Here is a 26,671-nt window from a genome sequence, read left to right on the forward strand (position 1 = left end):
TGCCACACGTATCTCATCTCCAAAAAGAAAACAATCTACCAACGTGAGATATTTACATACATACACTGCTGGCCAAAAGTATTGGCACGACTGCAATTCTGTCAGATAATGCTCAATTTCTCCCAGAAAAGGATTGCAATTACAAATGCTTTGGTCGTCATATCTTCATTTAATTTTCTTGCATCTTCATCTTCAATGAAAAAAACTATGGCTGTCAAACGATTAAAAATTTTAATCGAGTTAATTACAGCTTTAATCATAATTAATCGCAATTCAAACCATCTATAAAATATGCCATATTTTTCTGTAAATGATTGTTGGAATGGAAAGATAAGACACAAGATGGATATATACATTCAACATACGGTACATAAGGACTGTATTTGTTTATTATAACAATAAATCAACAAGATGGCATTAACATTATTAACATTCTGTTAAAGCGAGCCATGGATAGAAAGACTTGTAGTTCTTCAAAGATAAATGTTAGTACAAGTTATAGAAATTTTATATTAAAACCCCTCTTAATGTTTTCGTTTTAATAAAATTTGTAAAATTTTCAATCAAAAAATAAACTAATAGCCCGCCATTGTTGATGTCAATAATTACTTACACAATGCTCATGGGTGCTGAAGCCTATAAAATCAGTCGCACCCAAACGCCAGCAGAGGGCGGCAAAACTCCATAAAACACAATTAACAAGTGGGCATTTCACTGTACTGTCATTTTAATCTGTCTGAGCGGGGCATGTGCATTAATTGCGTCAAATATTTTAACGTGATTAATTTAAAAAATTTATTACCACCCGTTAACGCGATAATTTTGACAGCCTTAAAAAAAACACAAATGAGAATGGGAAAAAAATTAAATCATTATCATTTTACACAAAACTCCAAAAATTGGCCGGACAAAAGCATTGGCACCCTTTGCAAAATCGTGTGATGCTTCTTTAATTTGTGTAATTAACAGTACCTGTTACTTACCTGTGGCACATAACAGGTGGTGGCACTAACTAAATCACACTTGCAGCCATTAAAATGGGTTAAAGTTAACTCAACCTCTGTCCTGTGTCCTTGTGTGTACCACATTGAGCACGGAGAAAAGAAAGAAGACCAAAGAACTGTCTGAGGACTGGAGAAGCAAAGAACTGTCTGAAGACTTGAGAAGCAAAACTGTGAAAAATCTCAAGGTTACAAGTCCATCTCCAAAGACCTGAATGTTCCTGCGTCCACTGTACGTAGTGTCATCAATAAGTGTAAAGCCCTGGCACTGTTGCTAACCTCCCTAGATGTGGACAGAAAACAAAAATTGACAAGCGATTTCAACGAAAGATTGTGCGGATGGTGGTTAAAGAACCTCGACTTACATCCAAACAAGTTCAAGCTGTCCTGCAGTTCGATAGTACAACAGTGTCCACCCGTACTATCAGGCAGCATCGTTGCAGGCCTCGTAATCACCTCGAACACACTACCAGTCAAAACCCCTGATATAACTGTGCCGATATTACTCAAACTAGCTGCTCTCGCAGTCACCACACTCCATCACACCACAATCCATGAATGAAAAGGGACTCTATGGTAGGATACCCAGGAAGACCCTACTCCTGACTCAGAGACATATAAAAGCCAGGCTGGAGTTTTCCAAAACTTATCCGAGAAAGGCAAAAACGTTTCGGAAGAATGTTCTCTGGTCAGATGAGACACAAGTAGAGCTTTTTTGGGAAAAGGCATCAACTTAGAGTTTACAGGGGAAAAAAACGAGGCATTCAAAGAAAACACAGTCCCCTCGGTCAAATATGGCAGAGGTTCCCTGATGTTTTGGGGTTGCTTTGCTTCCTCTGGCACTGTACTGCTTGACCGTGTGCATGGCATTATGAAGTCTGAAGGCTACCAATAAATTTTGCAGCATAATGTAGGCCCAGTGTGAGAAAGCTGTGTCTCCCTCAGAGGTCATGGGTCTTCCAGCAGGACAATGACCCAAAACACACTTCAAAAAGCACTAGAAAATGGTTGAGCGAAAGCACTGGAGTCTTCCAAAGTGGCCAGCAATTGAGTCCAGACCTGAGTCCCATTGAACACCTGTGGAGAGATCTGAAAATGGCCGTTTGGAGAAGGCACCCTTCAAATCTCAGAGACCTGGAGCAGTTGGCCAAAGACGAATGGTCTAAAATTCCAGCAGAGCATTGTAAGAAACTCATTGATGAATACCGGAAGCGGTTGCTCGCAGTTATTTTGTCTAAAGGTTGTGGTACCAAGTATTAGGCTGAGGGTGCCAATACTTGTGTCCGGCCCATTTTTGGAGTTTTTTGTAAGATGATTTAATTTCTTGTTTCATTCTCTTTTGTGTTTTTTCATTGCAAGCAAAATAAATGAAGATATTACTATCAAAGCATTTTAGTAATTGCAATCATTTCCTGGGAGAAATTGAGCATTATCTGACAGAATTGCAGGGGTGCCAATACTTTTGGCCAGCACTGTATACTACTGTATAAACAGTGGTACCTCTACTTACAAAGGTCTCTACATAAAGAATTTTCAGGTTAAAACACGCCTAAATGGGAAAATATTGCCTCTTGTTCCAAAAGAAATTTCAAGATAAGAAAGGCAAAAATACAGTATGGTGGTACTCACTGCTCCCATTATCTTCCTGGCATCAAATTGGCTAAGAGGGACCTCTACTGTATGTATAGTATATGTGAGTATCCCAGCGTCATCTTCATGAATTTGGCCATTTAAAATATTATTTGGTCTTTGGGAAACTGCTGTACAGTATACAGTATTTGTTTTTGAAAGCCTTGATGGTGAAAAACTTGTTGGGTCTAGCTGGGCTTTGTTGGCAGGTCTTCTAAAGACTTAAAGAAGTCTTCCATCTCCTTCCGGAGCAGAGTGTTTCGGTTCTCTGCGTCCTGGCGTGCGCGCTCTGAGTTCCTGAATCGGATCTCCAGCATGTGATAACGTTTTCTCTCCTGGTCGAGCTCCTCCTCGAGTTTATTTATCTGGGCCCGGTGCTTACGACAGTTCTCCTCCAACCTTAAACAGGAGATACAGTACATGTTCAATTTCTGTTGGTATCATTGGCAATTAAAAATTGTGAACAGAAAATTAAGTTCATCTTACTTGCGAATGCTGCATTCAAAGCTCACTCTCTGTGCCTTTAGCTCATCATGTAACTCTGTGACTTGGTTTGTTAGCCCATCACCATCAGCCCTACTTGGCTCATGATTGAGTGCATTTATAGCATCAGTCAGCGATCTTTGTTGGTCTTGCGGCTCAGTTAGTGAGATGTCAAAAACAGTCCATATGGAAGAGTTTTGAGCAGGCAAGCTGAGCGTGGAAGGAGCAACATTGTCATAGGCAGACAGTCTGTGCGACTGGTGAAGCGCTCTCTGAGAGGACGGCGTCCAAGGGACGTCTTTACTGGGGTCTTTTTGCGATACTATGGTCTCTTTATGCGAAAGGGTTGCATCTGTCAAGAACGGAGCAGAGTCTTCCAGTTTTGCTACAGATGAGGTGGTGCGCCTGTGTGCTTGGTGGGATGACAGGCCATTCATCAGCCAGTTACTACCACCTGCTACTGAAACATCGCCCGCCGATCTCCCAATGTTTCCCCTTGAACCCTCGCAACTGCCCTTAAAAGAGCCCTTCCCGGCAGAGAGGACATTGGACTGCTTAGCGGGCCTCTCTTGTTCTTTTTTATCATTTGTTTGACCGTTCACATTCTCCTCTGGCATTCTCTTCATTAGAACAGATTCATCCTTCTCCGAGGTAGTGACGAATGGTGTCAGTTTATCGTCCTTGAAAGGGGTAGATTGTCGAAGACTTTCCTGAGGTATTTCAGCCACAGGGGGTACTGTTGTCTCTTGTTTAAGCCATTCCACTTTACCCTTATGGAGAGAGTCGTTTTTGCACAATGAAGAATTCTCTATCGTAGTACCACAGTTGTCTTGACCGTAAAGTCTGGCGTGTTCACTGATAAGCACAGTCATCAGGTGTTGCAGCTGAGGACTCCCTGTTTTAGGTTAAAGAGCAATCGTTATTTGGGTGAAACATGAATGGATATGGATGGTTTCAGTTTACAATTGCAACGCTGTCCGCACCCTCCATCACGGTCACCGGGTCTTCCACTCTGGGCCGAAGCAGGCTGGGTCCAAAGACAGTGGCGAGGTTCTGGATGCTCATATTATTTACGTCAGAGTGGGACTGGACTTCATCCAGAAACCTGAGCACGTTAGAGGTAGGGTTGGGAATCTCTGGCATGAAGCAGATTCGATATGTATCTAGATACACAGGTTACGATTCGATTCAAAAACGATACATTTTTAAGGCCGAGCGATTCGATACGATTCGATACAGTTTAAGAACGATACTGTTCGCTACAGAGTGAAAACGATATTATAGTAAACATTTGTTGTGTGTGTTCGTACAGTATTTTAAACATATAAAAAAGACCACATTTCTAATAGCAAAATTAAACAACAAAATTTCATACCAATGTTATGTTTTATTTTTTTTTTGTGAAAAAAAAAAAATAAGGCTTACTATATGACGGTCATTTTGTTGGATGGGATTGATAATAAAATAAAACTCCAGTGACAGACAACAATAAAGTGCAGTAATTCAATTACTGTATTTCCTGGTGTTTTGAACACAAGAGGTAAGTAATTAAAGTGCAAACTTTCAACATAAACATGTTACAAACAAAAAATATTAATTATATGTAGCGGCTGTAGAAAAAAAAAAGAATTAAACCTGCAATGTTATCATAAATAAATAACAAATTATGCTTACCACTGGTGTAATTGGGGGGAATAAAAACATGGCATTTTAGACAGACAGGTCAATAATCATTACTTTAACCTTATACACATCAAAGTCATTCACTTATGCCTGTGCTTTTTATTCCTCATCACTGTCCATATCTATTTTGAAGGTTAGATTTTTTCTTGAGGGAGATCAAATAATCCACATGTTCATGTTTAAGTAGACTGCGTTTCGTGGAAGCAAAATCTCCAGAGGGTCGTGCTGCCCTTTCCACCATTATAGTGGGTTATTTTTCAGGTTTAAAAACTCACGATCTCTGTACCGCGCCACACTTCACAATAGCTCTGTCCCATGCGAACAGATCTGGCTGCCTTCGTCACTTCAAGGTCCGACTTTTGTTTTCCTGGGTGCGTTGAAAATCAATCGTTGCACGTCGCTGGCGTCGGTGCTCAAACTGTCCATTGTTTTAGCATGTTGCCACTACTAGTTTCATTTTGGGATGTGAAGAAAACGCTACGGAGCGTGCATTACAGTGGTTTTGTTAGCTTTCGCGTTATGACACGCCCGTGACGATCGGGTAGTGACGGCGACTAGTAGCGGTTCTGCCGAAATGCATGGGAAGTTGAGGCAACCACGACCGTGAGTTGAGCTTGTCCATTATACATCATGCGTGCGGTCTCGATTTAAGTGCGCTGTGTGGTTAATGACACAAGCGCAGCATGTGTAGTAAAAGCTCAATTATTATCCTATCAAGCAATGCATTGAACTAGGCATTAGAAGCCGATTCTTGTGCTCGCGATAGCCGAATTCTATCTCTACTATCGGTTCATTGAATATTTAATGACTAATTACTGTCTTTCCTATCGATACAGCTGTATCTCTCACCTGTAAAACCGGATATCTGGTCGTATCGGTTTATCTTTCTCAACCTTAGTTAGAACCCGAAACATCTTTAAACACATGGCTAAAATTCTGACTCAAGAGAAGTTAAGTCACGAGGCTGACTGGTGTGTGGGCATAGCTTGCAAGGGACGCAACTATGAACTTGCAAAATCAATGTAATGTCCTCTCCACAGATGACATACATGTGGGTGAGATGATTGACACATTTCTCATGTCAACTACTGAATCAAGAATGACCGCACAAAAGAGTGATGCTGTAAGACTTACCTACAGATGTGTTCAAGAAGGTTGTAGTTGACCTTTGGAAGAAAGTTCACTTGCTTGCCAAGCTCTATGATACCCTTTGGAAAAGAACGTTAATTTATATTTAAAGCTATCTGCAGTCATTAACCTTCACTTTGTCACTTTAGACAAAAATTTGGAGTTAATAATGGTATTTAAATACTCTGCCACTGGCAAGACAACATTTGCTTAGGCATAGGCCGAGTTTGACTTTTGAGGCAGGGGGGCCACGACATGTTGATGACCCCGAAACGCAGTGTCAGCAATAAAATTAACTTACAAGAATGTAATAATAAGTTGAAAATGAGTTGTTTTGTTTCCCATCATTCTTGATGGGAATTCCAAATCAGGCTGCTTAGGCTATACTTTTCGCCAAGAGTGTCATCCATTGAATATGGTACGCCAGCCGGTGTCGTGCCAATGTAGTTACCCCATCAAAAATTGTATCCTCTGGGCGAAGCAACTGCGCTGCACTGATTTGCTTGATTTTTGTGTTTTGGTGATGTACGAAGTTTTAAAACATGGCGCATACATTAAATTAAAACCTTTTTTTTCTGTCGTATAACATAACATACGTTCTGAACGTAAAAAAGGCAATGTTTCACTGTTTTACTCATAGGATGACCTATAACTGTTATTACTGTAAGTCCTGTATGGTGTTTCTCCAGTTTAATAAACGTCGATGTCCAAAATATAACTGTGGTGTGTGTGAAAGCTTAGGTTTCAAAAAGATTACGTATATCCATCTTGCCTCTTCGGTCCTTGGGTGGTTTTGGCTAAGCAAAGTAAACTAAGATGCTAGTCACATGATCTGTTCGAAAAAATAATTTTGACCCATTATTAAAAAAAAAAATTGTTTTGTTCATTTCATTTATTTTTGTTGTTTGTTTTTTTTTTTTTTTTTTTGCTTTACAACTTTTATTGACAATATTTCACTGGAAAATTCTTGTTTATAATCATCATATACTGTTGGGAAAGTCAATTACATGCAATGACACTTTTCGGCCACTAGAGGGGCCCCGGCCTAAGCAGCTTAGGTACTGTCAACCAGTTGTTTGGCCGTTATGCTAACATCTATGCCACATGCCTGAATTAATTTCAATAGGGAAAAACGATTTTACATGAGCAAATTTAATTATGCGCTTGGTCATGGGATTTAGACTTTATATAATGTAATAATAATAATGCATTGGATTAATATAGTGTTTTTCAGGACATTCAAAGATGGTTTACATTGCATTATTCTTACACCTCACACAAGATGGTGGCAAGCTACTATAGCAGAGCTGCCAAGTTTTAGAAAAACCTTGGAGTGAGATTTTGTTGGGGGTGACCAAAATTTTGCCCCGCACGCAGGCACACAAGTTGGTGGCTCAAATATCAGGGAATTAGAATTAATTTGGTGTTGTACCCATGTTATGCCCTGCTTTCTGGTGGCTCGTGGGGCATTAGTCTCAGTCGGATAGCTGGCTATTGCCATTTCACACTACACAGGGTTATATGACATGAGTCACAGACGATCCCGGACCAGGTTATTGAAAGCCCCTGCGACTCCCTTTTGCGGAGGATGTCATGCATCCATTAATGGCGCCTTGCTGGTTCAGGAGCCTCCTCCTCTTCCTCAAATGTCAAAGCTAATACCAGTAGCATTTTATTAAACATTTTAATACATAAATTAAAATGCTAAGGATGGACTACGTTAGCCCATTTGGTTGACCAACGTTACTAACCGTTATGTATGGTGACGTTTAAGATAGAATCCCGTTTAGAATACTCGCTCAAAAGGCGCTCAGAAAGCGCTCAGTAGGCGCAGGAGGCAGCGCTTTTTTGGGGGGGGGGGGAGCGCCAAGTGTGAACACGGCCTAATACTAAATAAACAATGCTACATGCAGGCATGAAAATGGGTCAGGGGTTAAAAATGTGAGAAGGGTGTGGAGGAAATATGTTCCGGTAGGGCTGTCCCAAACGACTTAAGTTTCTCCCGATCAGTCAGCCGACTATTGTTACAATTAGTCAACTAACATATACATACATATATATATACAGTGCCTTGCAAAAGTATTCAGCCCCCTTGAATCTTGCAACCTTTCGCCACATTTCAGGCTTCAAACATAAAGATATGAAATTTAATTTTTTTGTCAAGAATCAACAACAAGTGGGACACAATCGTGAAGTGGAACAACATTTATTGGATAATTTAAACTTTTTTAACAAATAAAAAACTGAAAAGTGGGGCGTGCAATATTATTCGGCCCCTTTACTTTCAGTGCAGCAAACTCACTCCAGAAGTTCAGTGAGGATCTCTGAATGATCCAATGTTGTCCTAAATGACCGATGATGATACATAGAATCCACCGGTGTGTAATCAAGTCTCCGTATAAATGCTCCTGCTCTGTGAGTCTCAGGGTTCTGTTTAAAGTGCAGAGAGCATTATGAAAACCAAGGAACACACCAGGCAGGTCCGAGATACTGTTGTGGAGAAGTTTAAAGCCGGATTTGGATACAAAAATATTTCCCAAGCTTTAAACATCTCAAGGAGCACTGTGCAAGCCATCATATTGAAATGGAAGGAGCATCAGACCACTGCAAATCTACCAAGACCCGGCTGTCCTTCCAAACTTTCTTCTCAAACAAGGAGAAAACTGATCAGAGATGCAGCCAAGAGGCCCATGATCACTCTGGATGAACTGCAGAGATCTACAGCTGAGGTGGGAGAGTCTGTCCATAGGACAACAATCAGTCGTACACTGCACAAATCTGGCCTTTATGGAAGAGTGGCAAGAAGAAAGCCATTTCTCAAAGATATCCATAAAAGTCTCGTTTAAAGTTTGCCACAAGCCACCTGGGAGACACACCAAACATGTGGAAGAAGGTGCTCTGGTCAGATGAAACCAAAATTGAACTTTTTGGCCACAATGCAAAACGATATGTTTGGCGTAAAAGCAACACAGCTCATCACCCTGAACACACCATCCCCACTGTCAAACATGGTGGTGGCAGCATCATGGTTTGGGCCTGCTTTTCTTCAGCAGGGACAGGGAAGATGGTTAAAATTGACGGGAAGATGGATGCAGCCAAATACAGGAACATTCTGGAAGAAAACCTGTTGGTATCTGCACAAGACCTGAGACTGGGACGGAGATTTATCTTCCAACAGGACAATGATCCAAAACATAAAGCCAAATCTACAATGGAATGGTTCAAAAATAAACGTATCCAGGTGTTAGAATGGCCAAGTCAAAGTCCAGACCTGAATCCAATCGAGAATCTGTGGAAAGAGCTGAAGACTGCTGTTGACAAACACTCTCCATCCAACCTCACTGAGCTCGAGCTGTTTTGCAAGGAAGAATGGGCAAGAATGTCAGTCTCTCGATGTGCAAAACTGATAGAAACATACCCCAAGCGACTTGCAGCTGTAATTGGAGCAAAAGGTGGCGCTACAAAGTATTAACGAAAGGGGGCCGAATAATATTGCACGCCCCACTTTTCAGTTTTTTATTTGTTAAAAAAGTTTAAATTATCCAATAAATGTTGTTCCACTTCACGATTGTGTCCTACTTCTTGTTGATTCTTGACAAAAAAATTAAATTTCATATCTTTATGTTTGAAGCCTGAAATGTGGCGAAAGGTTGCAAGATTCAAGGGGGCCAAATACTTTTGCAAGGCACTGTATATATATATATATATATATATATATATATATATATATATATATATTAGGGCTGTCAAACGATTAAAATTTTTAATCGAGTTAATTACAGCTTAAAAATTAATTAATCGTAATTAATCGCAATTAATCGCAATTCAAACCGTCTATAAAATATGCCATATTTTTCTGTAAATTATATATATATTCTGTTAAATAAATTGTTGGAATGGAAAGATAAGACACAAGATGGATATATACATTCAACATACGGTACATAAGGACTGTAGTGGGCATTTCACTTTACTGTCATTTAAATCTGTCTATGCTGTCCTCACTCCGAAGCGTCTACTTTTTCCAAAGCTAGACAGCTAGTGAACGACGCCTTATTAATTCTTCTTCCTTTTTCATCTGATTTATTAATAAAATGGCCTCAAACCATTGTCCTCTTTAGAACGTCGTAAAACTACAAAATAAAAGTACACAAGCATTGCATTAGCAACAACGTTAGCTTAGCACGCTATAAAGGTTCACTAAACATAAACAAAAAGCGTCTCATACAAAAAATATAACATTTCGCTTACTAACATAATATGTACATTCTTTACAACAACCATACTTATGGACAAATCTTGTCCAAGGATCATATAAGCACAACATTATCAGCCCGAGACGTCGTGCAGCCATAATGAACTGGTAAGAAAACAATAAACCATGTCGCAAAGCGACCACAAGAGTTCGCTGTTGGACAGCATAAAAAGCCTTGCTGTAAAATTTACCAAAAGGCAGAATACTTTCTGAGCGGGACATGTGCGTTAATTGCGTCAAATAGTTTAACGTGATTAATTTAAAAAATTGATTACCGCGCGTTAACGCGATAATTTTGACAGCCCTAATATATATATATATATATATATATATATATATATTTTTTTTTTTTTTTTTTCACTAATTTAGCAATTAATTTTTTGTTGACGCTTATTAATTCACAAAAACATTTTGGAACACTCAAATTCGTTATTAAAGTACAAATAAACATGTAAATAACAATAAGTAATCACACATGAACACTGAGGTCAGATGCTGATAGTAGGCCTGAAAGACATTGGAAAAAAACTATCATTGCGATTTTTGGGGCGTTTGCGATATTATATTGCGATATTAAAACGAAAAAATGTTAACTAAATAACTTGAATGGCTCCGTTCGGGACAGCTGCACTGTTGACGAAGAAAAACAGTTTGGTCGCGCTGACTAGCAGGAGGGAGAGTGAGACACTGTGGTGCTGTATGAGCATGAAGCAGAAAAACATGAATGTATGTTGCTTTTAAATTCCGATGCTCTGAAAAATGGCGCCATCAGCCCTAATTTTTATAACTCAGTTTAATCCAGGATCTGCACACTTGCTGCGTTCATGAAGTAAAACAAAAGTTTAAATGTTGAAAAAAAGAAAAAAAATTGCTCGTCCTGCAATGTGACTATTCCGCATGCGCACATTGCGATGGCGATGTTCAAACGATATATTGTGCAGGCTTAGTTGATATAATTTACTAGTGCAAAAAATGGAATGTAAATAGATCCAGAACACTGACTTCGCCTTTCCAACATTATTCAAACAATTCTTATATAAAAAATTGTCTATTATTATTATAGTATACTACTATATATGATAGTATTATAATAATTATATTGTCAATTATAATTTTTAAAAAGGGTGTCATTTTAAAGTTATTCTTAGTGTAAAATCTGAATTCTGTAGTATTATAGTATTTACATATTATAGTATGATCAGGGGTGCACATAAGTGGTCCGCATGGGCGCATGCGTACTGGACGTAAACAAACGCGCTGGCCCTCAACGGCTTCCATACACTTTTGCGTATCGATGGCTGACCACTGTATTTGCAGCATACACGAGTAAATCACTTCTCAAAATGTCAAAGAGGCAGGCCCCACTGAGTAATTATCTCTGTGTTCCCCCACCCCCGTCAAAAGACAGACAGACGACAGAGACGTCACCGGAGCTACCGAAAAAAGGACTTTTGCTGAAAAGTGGCTGCAGGAGGTACCATGGCTAGAAGCAAATGATGCTCGCACGGAAATGTACAAAATTTGCCGTGAGAATCCCAATGTCGCTGATAAGAGCAGCGCATTTTATATAGGGTCAAAGAATTTCAGCCATCCAAACTTTGAAAAGCACGAAAAAAACAGAGAGCATGTGGCAATTAAGCAAACTATCGATGTCAGACAGGACCCCACTCGCTCTATGGACAAGTGGCGGAATAAAGTTAATGAAGAACAGCGCCATGCACCGACTAACGTGTTTTTGCTCGCATTTCACAAAGCTAAACATGCACGTTCAATGAGCTCTTATGAGGAGGACATCCCACTTTTACAAGGGCTTGGAGTTAATGTGGGAGCCGCATAATGCCCTTTATTTTGAATTTGTGCTTTTATGTTTATTTCTTTACATTTCACTTTAAAGTAATGGCAGTTTTGTTGTGCCAGTTGATAATCAAGCATTAATTGTTAATATCATTAATTAAAGGTAATTGGCTCTAAGTAAAGCTTCTCATAATTTTATCGCATCAGGTGGGTCGGCTCTCAAGCTCAATGAGGACCAAGTCACATCTCCAGGTCCTCCTCTGAGAACCTGGGCTAAAAAAAATATGTGCACCCCTGAGTATGATGTATGTGGGATTAACTCCAGAAATCGTTATTTATGACAAACGTGACGTGCCTTTATTTTGAAATGTTCACCGCAAGTATGTTTGCTAAACCGCTAACAACTTTACACTGAGGATGGTAGGGATGGACCTATTTGAGAGTGTGGGGCTTAAAGTTCAGTTCTTAAAGTGCGTTGTTTATTTTGTGTTTATTTTTCAGGAACCCCAGTAAGCGTCATGGAATGGACGAAGTTGGAACGAGCTTTCGCTGTTGAGGCATTTTGTTCAAGCGGTCGCTCAATCGTCGCAACACAACGTGCATTCCGTAGACATTTCAATATTGCCCGCCATGGTCGTGTTTCTGGCTGGCAGTCGATTGTTTCATGGGTAAACAACTTCAGGGAAATGGGTGATGGAACGGAACCTGGCCTCCCACGAACAGCAAGGACAGCCCAAAACATTGACGAGGTGAGACAATCTGTTTTGAGATCTCCCTGACGGTCTGCCTGCAAACACGCATCTGCTCTGGGGTTGTCTGCTCGTTCTGTGAATGAATAATTGAAATTTCATCCCTGTAAATTAGCTATGGTGCAGGAACTTAATCCACGCGATTTTATTGCTCGTGATAATGCATGTGAGGTGCTTTTGGGCTTGCCTGACGACACATTTATTTTCTTCAGTGATGAGGCTCACTTCCATCTTTTGGGATCTGTATATAAGCATGACATGTGTTACTGGAGTCCTGAAAACCCCAGAGAACTTCATCAACATCCTCTACACACATTATGTGTAACTCTTTGGTGTGCACTATCGCAAGTTGGCATAATTGGCCCATGTTTTTTTTTTAAGAAGACCAATAGGCAGTGACATTTGACTGTTATGTCAACACGATCAATTAGTGTTTCCTGCCAGCACTGAACAAGATCTACTGCCAGCCAGGAACACAACCACGGGTGGGCAAAATTGAAATGTCTTTGGAATGCACGTTGCGTTGCGACGATTGAGCGACAGCTTGAAAAAAATGCCTCAACAGCGAAAGCGCGTTATAACTTCGTCCACTCCATGATGCTCACTGGGGTTCCTGAAAAATAAACACAAAATAAATAAGACATTACGAACCAAACTTTAAGCCCCACCCTCTCAAATAAGTCCTTCCCTACCATCCTGAGAGCAACCATCGCTTCAGGGCGCCAAATTTAAAAAAGCAAGTTGCTCTGCCTCACTCTGTACTTCTGCATTCGAGTAAGATCGCATGTACACACGAAGAAGAACGCACGTGCACACATGAGGAAGAGCGCATTTACGCCCACGAAGAAGTGGGTGATAGACGAGTGAGAGAGAGAGGGGATAGTTCACAGCTCAAGCCTGTGCACACATTTGTTGCTTGCGAACCATCCACAGAGGCAACAACTGTATATAACAGCTTTTATACGGTTTGTTGTGCGTTTTCAATTGTGGTCGAATACTTAGGGCGAGTTTATGTGATCGTTTTTGATGATGCGTAGACACTAACTGATACATGCTAATCGTTTGTGTGGATTGTCATTATTGTTATAGCAGTAGTGTTGCACTGATACCATTTTTTGGGCCCGATACCGATACCTGGCTGTGCAGTATCGGCTGCTACCAATACCATTCCGATAGCACTGTGTTAGTGCATAATATTTATGTGCTGTGTGAAGAAATTTTGTATAAAAGGGCTGAGAACAATCTTTACTGTTTGTAAAGTGAGGTGGGGCACACTCTTGATTGCTGCAGCTTTCTAGCAGCTATATTTACCACATTAGCAAAACATCCCATTTGTGGTCCAAGTCCATCTGTGTCACATACTGAATTAACAGTCTTTGCAGCATTATCTATATTCACTGGTATGGATTGATTTGGCCAGCTTAATTCACTTCCATTCAGTCATGGCGGTTTTTAATTCATCTATGTAGTATATGGACTACGCGTCACTCTGAGCTCACGCAGCTAATGGCATGGGATCTAACGTAGCACATCTAGGTTGCTATTTGATGATCTCTAGTGTGTGCGTGCGAGAGTTGGCATGGGATCTAACGTAGCACATCTAGGTTGCTATTTGATGATATCTAGTGTGTGCGCGCGAGAGTTGGCATAAGATCTAACGTAGCACATCTAGGTTGTGCCTAGCTGGCGCCTTAAAGATTGGAACTCGTTGATACCAATACCACCGCCGGTTCGGTGCCCCTGCCGATACTGGTATCAGTATCGGTGCAACTTTACTCAGCAGCTAGTTATAAACGCATATTTGGAATTACTGTTATTGAAGATTAACTGATTTAATGTCATTTAGTTTCATTCTGCAAGTGTTAATGTCATGAGCAGCTGAATAAAGTCAGCAGACCACATGGACGTCTGACATTGTCATTTCAAAGCTTAGCTCGCTGTCTTGCTAGGACTAAGCCCCAACGCCTTCGCGAAGACAGTACAATGACGTTTAATACATGTTTTTGGATAGTTATTTTGAGATTTAGGGTACTTTAAGGGTTATGCCGATTTACGTGGAAATTCGGGTTACGTCGCCAGCATAGGAACGGAACTCACATGGAAAACCCGTCTCTAGTTAAATTTCCAAGTTACGAAACTACATCCCGACCAATTCATTTCGTAGCGATACCGCTGTATTGGCTAGCAATGTTTTAAACAAAGTGGATATATACTACAGCTGGCATAAAATCGTGGAATCACCCGTCTCAAAGGCATTCATGCAGTTGTTTAATTTTGTAGGAAAAAAAAAAAGACTACAGACCTGAGACAAAACTAAAGTCATTTTAAATGGCAACTTTCTGGCTTTCAGAAACACTAAAAGAATTCAAGAAAAATGATGTGGTAGTCGGTAACAGTTACTTAATTTGTATTTTTTTTTGTGTGTATTTTTTTTTTTTTATTATGGAATGTGATTCCGTAATTTTTGCCAGGAGTGGTAGCAGGTGTCTTGCCAAGGACACAACAGCAATGTGCACAAGTGCGAGCTGGATTTGAAAGATCATCCTTCGATGACAACACGCTCAACCACCTACGACATCGTTGCCCCACAAAAATGCCACTTTTTTTTTTTAATTACCGTTTCTCTGTCCTTGGTGATTAGCATTGCACAAGAGAGGAATTGTGCATACTTGGTGAAAGGGATCACAGGCTCAGGTAGCTCCCCTAAATACAGCACGAGGAGTGACGCTACTGTGTGGACGTCAGTGGTACTGAAAGGCACAGTGAGTAGTTTAATGACCTCCGCAGATACTATGTCCAGTCTAGTTGACTCACCTGTCAAACAACAGATTCTCCCCACGATAAAACGCATCTTGCAGTTCTTGAATGTGATTGCTCTGCCCAGGGGACCTAAAAAGACCTTCCTCTCGAACCCCGTGTTCACGTATGAAACACGTACAGCGTTCAACAAGCACAGGCACCTTTTGTTGGGGATCAAATTTTCCCTCATTAAGCATAGTTTCCTCTATGTGCTGCCCAAAGATACCTAGAGCAGCATAATAAAAAGCACAACTGGAGACAACACATTTCCTGAAGCATATTTTAACACAACAGTGGAACTTCTTTGCAAAATATCTGAATCATTTTGTGTATTCTTCTACTCTATTCTGTCATGGGTGTGCGTGGATCTTGAAGTCGTTGATGCAATATAATGTACTGGTACCTCCATTAAGGTGTACACAGGATTTTATGAATTGTACCTCCTCCATGTACGGCCCATATTGCTCTGTGTATGGCTCGGACCCATTCTTCTGCATCACTTTCAGAGTTGGCCATCAGCAGGAATGATTCATGGTTTCGATCGCGTTCTGTGGAACCCAATGAAAACATCCAAGAATATGATTTCAAACAAGGGCGTAGGTTTGGTCTCAACATTGGTATGGATGATATAACAGTATAACCTACATGTACAGTGGTATGAAAAAGTATCTGACCCTTTTGGAATTTCTCACATTTCTGCATAAAATCACCATCAAATGTGATCTGATCTTTGTCAAAATCACACAGATGAAAAAGGTTTCTGCTTTAACTAAATCCACCCAAACATTTAATATTTTAATGAGGATAGTATAACAAACAAAGAAGGGGGAAAAATAAGTAAGTGAACTATCACATTTAATATTTTGTGCCCCCCCTTTGGCAACAATTACTTCAACCAGACGCTTCCTGTAGCTGCAGATCAGTCTGGCACATCTATCAGGACTAATCTTGGCCCATTCTTCTTGATATAACTGCCTTAGTTCAGTCAGATTCCTGGGATGTCTGGCATGAATTGCTGTCTTTAGGTCATGCCACAGCATCTCAATGTGGTTCAAGTCTGGACTTTGACTTGGCCACTCCAGAACATGTATTTTGTTCTTCTGAAACCATTCTGAAGTTGATTTATTTCTGTGTTGTGGATCATTGTCTTGTTGCAGCATCCATCCTCTTTTTAGCTATGACTGTCTGACAGAAGGCCTCACGTTTTCCTACAAAACACCCTGATAGACTTTTGAATTAATTCTTCTGTTATTGATTACAAATTGTCCAGGCCCTGAGGTAACACAACGGCCCCAAACCATGATGCTCCCTCCACCATGGTTCACGGTAGGGATGAGGTGTTGATGTTGGTGAGCTGTTCAATTTTTCCTCCAGACATGACGTTCAACTTTGGTTTCATCAGTCAACAAAATATTTTGCAAAAACTTTTTGGGAACGTAACGAGCTACAATGTTTTCTTTAAACAGCAGTGGCTTCCTCTGTGGAGTCCTGCCATGTACACCATTCTTGGCCATAGTTTTACATATAGTTGATGCGTGCACAGTGATATTGGACTGTGCCAGTTATTTCTATAAGTCTTTAGCAGACACTCTAGGTTTGCTTTTTACCTCTCTGAGTATTCTACGCTGAACTTTGGCATTGTCTTTGGTGGACGGCCACTCCTCGGGAGAGAAGCAACAGTGCTAAACTCTCCATTTGAAGACAACTTCTCTGACTGTCGATTGATGAACATCCAGACTGGTTTTGTATCCTCTCCCAGCTTTATACAAATCAGCAATCCATGATCGCAGGTGTTCAGACAGCTCTTTTGACCGAGCCATGATGCACATCAGACAATGCTTCTCATTAAGACACTTCTTACCAGGTGTGTGTTTTATAGCGGGCAGGGCAGCTTTAAACCACTCATCAGTGACTGGACACACACCTGACTTAAATTGTTTGGTAAAAATTGGTTTCAATTGCTTTTTAACTCTACTTAGGCAGAGGGTACACTTACTTATTTTTCCCCCTTCTGTCATTGTTTGCATGCTATCCTCCTTAAAATACGAAAAGCTATAAATGTTTGGATGGTTTTAGTTAAAGCAGACACTGTTTTTACATCTGTGTGATTTTGAAGAAGATCAGATACCATTTGATAGTGATTTTATGCAGAAATGTGAGAAATTCCAAAAGGTTCATATACTTTTTCATACCACTGTATTTGGTTTCAAAAGTGTAAAGTCACAACATGCTCTAGCCTTCTTCCTACTCAAGTTTCGCAAGTTAGCAAGTTCACACAGTTTAATGTTATGCTAACTCTGATGCAGGTCAGATTTTCAGTAGCAAAATTAGTGGTGTGTTTCCCACCTCCACAACACTGATGTCTTTTTACATTACTGTAATTTTCGGTCTATAAGGCGCACCTGACTATAAGCCACCACCCACCAAATTTGAAACAAAAAGGGCATTTGTTCATCGATAAGCCGCACTGGACTATAAGTCACAGCTGTCCTCATTGTATTATGGGATATTTACACAAAAGATATTAACTGGTAACAAAGATATTAACCGGTAACACTTTATTTGACAGTGGCATCATAAGACCAAATGAACCATCATGACGCTTTTTACCTATTGGCTGCAAAGCTTCAATGCTTCAATAAGCTTCATTTGGCCACCACTGCTCCCTTGGGGGAGACAGTTAACCTCTGCTGCCACCTGCTGTCAAACCTGTTGTTTTCCAGCATGCCTCCTAGCATGCATTGAAGCGCTTCAGATGTAAATAACAATCTAAATTCATGTTCTGTGCAAATTATTTATTCAGTTACTGTTCCAGTTGTTTCATTAGTTGCTATTTATGGTATTTGGTAACACTTTATTTGACACTGGCGCTATAAGACTGTTATTAGACAATCATGATTATGATAAGACGCTGTCATGAGCATTAATGAATGCTTATAACAGATGTTATATAGTGTTATCTGGCAAATGATTTCACTTTTGAAAGAGCCGAGCAGGACGTAAATGGAGCTAATGACATAATTTGCTGGATGAGACTTAATGACATCTGTCATAAGCATTATGTAATGCCCATGATAGTGTCATGACATAATCATGACAGTCTTATGAAAGTATTATGACACCGCTGTCCAGTAAAGGTTTACCTATTAACCCAAATAAATCAACAAATAAGTGGCACTGGACCATAAGCCACAGGATACAAAGGAAGGAAAAAAGTAGAGGCTTAACATCCGAAACTTACGGTAAATTTGAACATAATGAAAATAGTTCGCTTGCTAATGGTAGAGTAAATTCTATCCTTACAACATATGGGAAGACAATCTAAATTGTTACATGGAAACGTGCACTTTGAGATTTGTTTTCAAATGTAAAGTGCGCTATGAATCAAATGTATCATTATTATTATTATTAAATTACGTATATAATTGAACTCATTTCATAATGCAAATAAGGTTGCTTTAAACTCCGTGGGGACAATTTAAGCATCCTGAAAAGTTGCTAGTGTTATGTCCCTACGGTCCCTATGCAAACCTACACCCTCGATTTTAAATACAGGTATAGTGTTGACACTCTTAATTGGTGTCAGTCTCCATGTACAGTACAAAATTGAGTCTGCAATTTACATCTTTTTTAGCCCCAGTTTGACAAACTCCTGTCTGGCATTTTACTTTGACATATTGAGATAGTAACCTTTAAAGCCAACTGTCTAAAGTGTATCAGAACAGTACTTGACCAATTATTGATCATGTGTATGTTTTATTTTGGTGTCCATGTTGATCTAACAATTATTGCAGTTTCACGTTCACATCCACTTTCTCAAACATTGTTAATTCAACCCACCTGCAACTATTTCAAATAAATGACGCCCCGGTTCATCGTGATTGGCGGGCAGGTCACTGACCTGGCTGCCTTTGAGAGGAATTAAACCCTGGTTTGGGAAAAAAATAAAAATAAAAGGAGGTGTGGGGGGAATATATTGGTATGACAAATGTAAGATTGGTTAAGATAATAACAGTGATATCAAAATCTAGACATCATAACACCACTTCCTGAGTCAGGACTACTGAACTGAGATTACTTCAAAGCATCACATAATCATATGAATACATACACCTTTATGTATGTAGACTCAAAAAGGAGGCCAGTGGTAAACTAGCACACAAATATTACCTGTTCCTTGGTCTCATCTTGGTCTTTGTAGAAGTACAAAGCTTCAGCCTTGAGGACAAACCAACGTAGTTGCCAGTTTTTCAAAATAATGCGTTGTCTTTTCAGCCAGCCTGCCTTCAGCACCTTCTCCTGGTTAAGAGGGGAGCACGGCCTGGAGACCGGGGATAATTCTCCAAAGACCATGCTCTTAGAATGTGCTGTTTTGGGACAGACGGAACAAGAAAAATAAATTACTTGACAAGAAATATCGGTAACATAAACACCAAAAGACAATATTTTCTTAATGTTTTAAATTGGGCCCTTTTGGATACAGTCATGTGAAAAAATTAGACCCACCCACCCCATGAAATATTCAGTTCTTTATTATTATTAAGAAATGTTCACATATCAGTGTCTGATCCTGTTTTTTTTTTTTTACGTCTGGTAAAGAACATGATTTAATTGCAGGTAAACAACAAAAATTAACATTGTTTTACTCATTAAACCAAATATATCAACAAAAATGCATATTCTAACTGAGGAAAAAGTTAGGACACCTTGCCACCTAATAGCTAGTGTTACCCCCTTCGGCTGAAATAGCTTAAGTGAGACGCTTTTTGTAGCCATCTACCAGTCTTTGACATCGGTCTGAAGAAAGTTTGCCCCACTCCTCAACACAGAATATTTTCAACTTTTTTTATGTTTGAGGGGTTTCTTGCATGTATAGCCCGTGTCAAGTCACCGCACAGAATCTCAATAGGATTAAGATCTGGGCTTTGACTCGGCCATTCCAGGACTCTCCATTTCAGCCAGTCCTTGGTGGATTTACTGGTATGTTTCGGATCATTGTCATGTTGCAGGGTTCAGTTTCACTTCAGCTTTAATTCTTTCGCAGATGATCTCACATCTCAAGCACCCTCTGATACGCGATAGAATTCATGGTGGATTCTATGATGGTGAGCCGGCCAGGTCCTGCTGTAGCAAAGCATCCCCAAACCATGACACTACCACCTCCATGCGTCACAGTTAGGGTTGCCACCTGTCCCTTAAAATAAGGAACGCTCCGAAATTGGGAATTAAATGTTGCGTTCCGTATTGAACTAATATGGAGTATAAATGAATAGATAAATTTCTATGCATTTTAGGAGTTTTGGGGATGTCCCTTTTTTTCTCTGCCTGTACAGCTTTGGGCGGGAGGGGGGCGTCCCGTTTTTCTTATTTCTGAAAGGTGGCAACCCTAGTCAAAGTTGGTGTGAGTTTCTTTTCCTGGAATGCTGTATAGCAGGGGTAACCAACTCCCGTCCTCGAGGGCTCCTATCTAGCTTGTTTTTCATGTCTCCCTCCTTTAAAACACATGAATCAAATGATCAGCTCATCAGTAAGCTATGCAGGAGCCTGATAGCGATCCTGATAATTTGAGTCAGGTGTGTTGGTGGAGGGAGACATGGAAAACAACCTGGATAGGGGCCCTCGAGGACCGGAGTTGGCTACCCCTGCTGTATTGGGTTCACGCCAAACATGTCCTGTTTTGGTGTCCAAATAATTCAATTTTAGATACATCTGTCCAAAGAACATGATTCCAGAAGTCCTGGTTTTGTCTACATTCACTCTGGCAAACTTCAGTCTGGCCTTCACGTTCTTGGAGAGCAAAGGGTTCCTCCTTACATGCCTCCCATTTAAGTTAAACTTTCTGATTGTAGATCACATCAACAGTAGCAAGAACCTTCTGTAGGCTCCGTGATGACATTTTAGGGTTTTTGGAGACGTCTTTTAGCATCCCGCGGTCTGCTCTCGGGGTAAACTTGCTTGGACGCCCAGACCTGGGCTTGTTGGCAGCTGTTTTGAATGTCCTCCACTCGTAAACTGTTTTCCGGACAGTGGAATGGCGGATTTTATATTCTTTTGAGATCTTTCGAAATCCCTTACCAGACTCATAAGGTCTACAACCTTCTTTCTGAAGGCCTCAGACAGCTCCCTTGATCTCACCATGGTGTTTTCTCTCACAATATGCAGCCATTTCATCAACTTAATGTACTGTAAATACAAGTGTTTAATTTAAATTAAAAAAAAAAACACCTTCCCAAGCAGAACTTGCATCCTGATTTACTGAGCCCTACAATCCTTAGCAAAATGTAACTGTAAGTCTTGTGTTCAATTGTCTTAAAGGAAAAAGGTTCTTTAACATTTTCTAGCTTGAATCTATGATCATGGTAAGTTTCCAGTTTCAAAGGATAACTGTTAGCATATTAAAGAGATGTTGAAGTTTATGAGGTTGTCACTGAGATTTACAGGAATACAATAGTGCACCATCATGCAAACTGTCAGCAAACATTAATTACATAATAGAAAAGATTATTTCTTATCAGTTAAATGTGATTGCTAGAAAGGGATATCTTACCTCGCCGAGCCTGTCTCATTTTGGGGCTCAGCATGGTTGTGGGTTGCATCCCTCAGTTCATACATACTCTTGCAGATGCCTCGCCCTTTTACATCCTCTTGCAGCATCTCTCTCCATTGCATTCTCTCAAGCACTTGGACGGTCCCCGTTTGATGCCAGACACACTTCCAAGCACTTAACCCTTCGCTCTCTCTTTGCCTCTTTCTCCCACTTGTGAACATTCTCTTCTAGAATGCCTGCAGCACCGCCTATCATCCCTTCCTCCCTTCCTTTGGCTATACAATCACTGTGATCACAAATGTATTCAAGCTGACTCCCTCCAATTACTCTACCACTGTAACATGATTACGCTTCGTGTGTTCCTCCAGCCACACTCCCCGTTCTTCACAAGACTTATAGCCCCTCGCAGCTTTATTTAAAAAAAAATCTTGTGACATGATGCCTGATTTCCCTGTCTTTCTCTGCTTACGGAAGTAAGGCTACTTAATGGAGAAGTGAAAGCTGCTGATTTACGTATGCACATACTGTATCTTTCTCTGTCAAATGTTTATGTGAGAACTATGAGAGTGAAGGCAGAAGGAAGCTTTAACTATCAAAGCTGTCAAACCAAAGGCAAGACGTCGATTCTCAAATTTAACATTATAACTCATGGTTTAGTAGTTTATTAAAAACAATGAAATACATTACAAACATTTACTCTTTTGAGCTTCCATTCTTAACCATATTCACAACTTCACAACAAAGGGCAAAATAAATTACAGCATGTGACCAGAGGTGGTTAGTAACGCATTGCATGTACTCTGTTACATTTACTTGAGGAACTTTTTGAGAAAAATGTAATTGTAAGCAATGTTCCCTCTAATTTTTCATGTGTCTGTGCACACACAGAAGCTCCCTAAGCACACTGCGGACCACGGTGAGCCACATCGGATGTGTACCTTTGATATCACGCAGGGGTGAAAGTGGCTAAAATTTCTTGCCGGAACTCCCCGACGTGAAGGTCGCCACGGAGCCAGAAATTTTATTAATTTTTTTTTTTTCATTTTTTTAGGGGGGTCAAACCTCTTAAACTACTGAAAAGCAAAGAAAAGTGTTCTAGCAGTTATTTCTATAACACATAAAAAAACTGATTTTTATTCATGATTGTATGTTTTTCAATGATTTGCAAAACAAAAGTTAACAAAAACAGCAATAACCCCAACCTCCATCTCCTAATTTTTATTTAATTTACATTTATTTCATATATTAAAATTTATGTTAATGTAAATATTTACCTTTTTTTTTTTAAATAATAAAGATATAAGTAACATACACTCAGAAAAATAACCACAAATGACTTATATTATGCAGAGTGAAATGGAATATATTTTGAAGATCGTGCATTGACTTTTTTAAATCATAAGGAAATGAGTAAGTAAATGAACAAATATAGGTCCAAAGTGCACATTGACAGCTAAGATGTTCTGAACCTCCCCATCAGAGCAAATAAAACTGAATATGATAAATAAGCCTCCTCAACTCTTTCGATGCTCTTAAAGATTTGATCCATGACGTGGCTCAGTGGAAGAGTAGTTGACCCCCAACCCAGAAGCTGTGGGTTTGATTCTCTGCCCTTATGAACTCGCCAAAGTATCCTTAAGTAAGATACTGAACCCCACATTGCTCCTGGTGCTGTGTCACGAGTAGGTAGATGGCAATGTAGTGTAAAGCGCCTTGAAAGGTGGGGAAAGCGCTATACAAGTATAACACCATTTACCATTTTTTTACATAGCGTGTTGACAGTTGCGGTCATATTTTCGGAATCCTGTGTACTGGAACAGCATTCCAGCCCTGAATACTATTCCGGCACTGCGTTCTGGCTCTGAATCTTATACTGGAACTTCGTTCCTGACCGTTCTGGCCCACTTTCACCCCTGGTATCACGCCTTTTCAAAACCGTGGATCGTAGCAAGTTACATGGGTTTATTAAAAGAATGAAACTACAGCAGCAATGTTCATTAGTTTACTTTTAATATAATTGATTTGGCCCACATAAAAAGAAAAAGACAAAAACCTTGTTGTTCATGAGATGTGTACTATGTTATATGTGAGTCCTGCTTTAACCATATGAAGAATCCTGCTTTGGCCTGGGTAAGATCTAAGCTTGAGAACGATAAACCGATACGACCGGGTATCTGGTTTTACAGGTGAGCGATACAGATGTATCGATAGTAAAGTTACCATTCGACAGTAATTAGTAGAGGTGTGCAAAATTTCCGATTCTTAGATTATTCGCGATTCGGCCGTGGAAGATTCGAGAACGATTCACAAACATCCAAATTCCGATTATTGAAATATGCCAAGTAAAGCGGAAGTACAACACACTCAGCGCGCCGCGCAGGCTTCGGGACGGAACGAAGCGGGAGTAGCTAAACATTATGCTTCTCATTAACCGGCCCCTCGGGTAATGCCAACGCTCAACTCACGGCTCTAGCTCAACTCATGCCACAAGATGAAAAAACACAACAACATACCTGCCTGCTGCCGAAAAGCTGCTACAAGTACAGCTAAGCTACATAATGTTACGGTAGATATCATTTATATAGGACTAGATGGATTGTAGACTCGGTAGCGGTAGCAGCACACCTGCAAAAAGCTAGATGCGGACGTTAGTAAACGGCCGCCATCTTAAAGCAGTAAACTTCCCTGCAATGCTGTTGTAGCGAACCTTCCAAGCAAACCTAATTAACTTTTTATCTAAAATACTCCTAAATTGGTAAAATATTGACTTGAATCTATCTTTAAAATAGTTTTAAAACTTTCACATGTCAAAAGTAGACAAAAGGGAAATTATGGAATAACGGGAGCAATTTTAACAACTTTAACGGTTGATTCACAACATTAAATTAATTGAATGTAGTTTAAAGCTGCTGATACAGAATGGGGACTGGAGTTTTTTTATTTAATGTTATTTTTGTATATTTGTTTACTGCTATATGTTAACTTGATACTGAAATAGTAGTTTGGTTTCGCCTGAGAGTATTTTTGAACAATTTTGGAACTAATGTACAAAACTTTATTTAAAAAAAAAAAAAAAAAAAAAAAAAAAGGAGGGGGGTGCATCAATAATCGTTTTATAATCGAATCGGAGCCTCTGAATCGTAATCGTAATCGAATCGTTAGGTGCCCAAAGATTCCCAGCTCTAGTAATTAGCCATTAAATATTCAGTGAAGCGATAGTAGAGATAGAATTCGGCTATCGCGAGCACAAGAATCGGCTTCTAATGCCTAGTTCAATGCATTGCTTAATATGATAATTTAGCTTTTGCTTCACATGCTGCGCTTGTGTCTTTCAGTGAATCACACAAGAGCACGTCATTCACCAAACAGCGCACACTTAGATCGAGACCGCACGCATGATATACCACTACTCACAGTCGTGGTTGCCTCAACTTTCCATGCATTTCGGCAGAACCGCTACTAGTCGCTGTCATTACCCGATCGTCACGGGCGTGTCATAGCAACGCGAGAGCTAACGAAACCACTGTAACGCACGCTCCGTAACAATTTCTTCACAGCCCAAAACGAAACTAGTAGTGGCAACGAAGCAACATGCTAAAACAATGGACAGTGTGATCACCAACGGCAGCGACGTGCTGTGACTGATTTTCAACGCACCCAGGAAAACAAAAGTCGGACTTTGAAGTGATGAAGGCGGCTAGATCTGTTCGCATGTGACAGAGCTTGTGTGAAGTGTGGAGCAGTACAGAAATCGTGAGTTTTAACCCTGATAAATAACCCACTACATTGCTGGAAAGGGCGGCATATTGTTTCCACGAAACGCACTCTGCTTGAATATGAACATATGGATTAGTTGATCTTCCTCAAGAAAAATCTGCCCTTCAAAAAAGATATGGACAGTGATGAGCAATAAAAAATGAGGAAGCACAGGCATAAGTGAATGACTTTGCTCTGTATTAGGTTAAAGTAATGATTATTGACCTATCTGTCTAAAATACCATGTTTTTATTCCCCCAATTATACCAGTCGTAAAGCATAATTGAATTTTTATTTATGATAACACAAGCAGGTTTTTTTTTTTTTTTTTTTTTCAAGAGCTGCTGCATATAATAAATATTTTTTGTTTGTAAGATGTTTACGTTGAAAGTTTGCACTTAAATTACTTACCTCTTGTGTTAAAAACACCAGGAAATACAGTAATTGAATTACTGCACTTTATTGTTGTCTGTGACTGGAGTTTTATTGTATTATCAATCCCATCAAACAAAATGACGGTCATATAGTAAGCCTCATTTTTTTTTTCATAAAAAAATAAAACATAACATTAGTATGAAATTTTGTTGTTTAATTTTGCTATTAAAAAATGTGGTCTTTTTTATATTTTTTAAATACTGTACGAACACACACAACAAATGTTTACTATCGTATCGTTCTCACTCTGTATCGAACCGTATCATTCTTAAACTGTATCGAATCGTATCGAATCGCTCGGCCTTAAAAATGTATCTTTTTTTAATTCAATCGTAACCTGTGTATCTAGATACATATCGAATCGGCTCCATGCCAGAGATTCCCAACCCTAGTAAGATCCAGTTGTGGCTTA

The 26,671-nt window shown here is 39.8% G+C and overlaps 1 protein-coding gene across 2 annotated transcripts; it reads right to left on the bottom strand.

The window, feature by feature from the left end:
* Positions 1–127: 127 nt before the first annotated feature.
* Positions 128–25,693, bottom strand: arhgap22 (Rho GTPase activating protein 22). 2 transcript variants are annotated; one of them, XM_057847959.1, is made up of 10 exons: positions 25,483–25,693; positions 19,692–19,888; positions 19,362–19,449; positions 15,962–16,069; positions 15,537–15,747; positions 15,340–15,472; positions 5,931–6,004; positions 4,097–4,218; positions 3,117–4,008; positions 128–3,029 (listed from the first exon to the last, which is right to left on the bottom strand). In XM_057847959.1, the coding sequence occupies exons 2-10, from the start codon at positions 19,872–19,874 to the stop codon at positions 2,819–2,821; spliced, it is 2,022 nt and encodes a 673-aa protein (XP_057703942.1). In that variant the 5' UTR covers positions 19,875–19,888; positions 25,483–25,693; the 3' UTR covers positions 128–2,818. The 2 variants fall into 2 exon arrangements, with proteins under 2 accessions (XP_057703942.1, XP_057703941.1); XM_057847958.1 differs by lacking the exon at positions 25,483–25,693 and adding an exon at positions 22,069–24,330.
* Positions 25,694–26,671: the final 978 nt, after the last annotated feature.

This window comes from Corythoichthys intestinalis, chromosome 10 (genome assembly GCF_030265065.1).
Source record: "Corythoichthys intestinalis isolate RoL2023-P3 chromosome 10, ASM3026506v1, whole genome shotgun sequence".
Classification (NCBI taxonomy): Eukaryota; Metazoa; Chordata; class Actinopteri; order Syngnathiformes; family Syngnathidae; genus Corythoichthys; species Corythoichthys intestinalis.

What these genes read in the sequence shown, in the direction of transcription:
- arhgap22 (XM_057847958.1), bottom strand. Translation starts at nt 22,117, where the DNA reads ATGCAACCCACAACCATGCTGAGCCCCAAAATGAGACAGGCTCGGCGA. An exon ending in AAGATGAGACCAAGGAACAG is followed by an intron (nt 19,450 to 19,691) that starts GTAATATTTGTG and finishes TTCCCAAACCAG; the next exon opens with GGTTTAATTCCTCTCAAAGG. An exon ending in CCCGGTGACCGTGATGGAGG is followed by an intron (nt 4,009 to 4,096) that starts GTGCGGACAGCG and finishes AACCTAAAACAG; the next exon opens with GGAGTCCTCAGCTGCAACAC.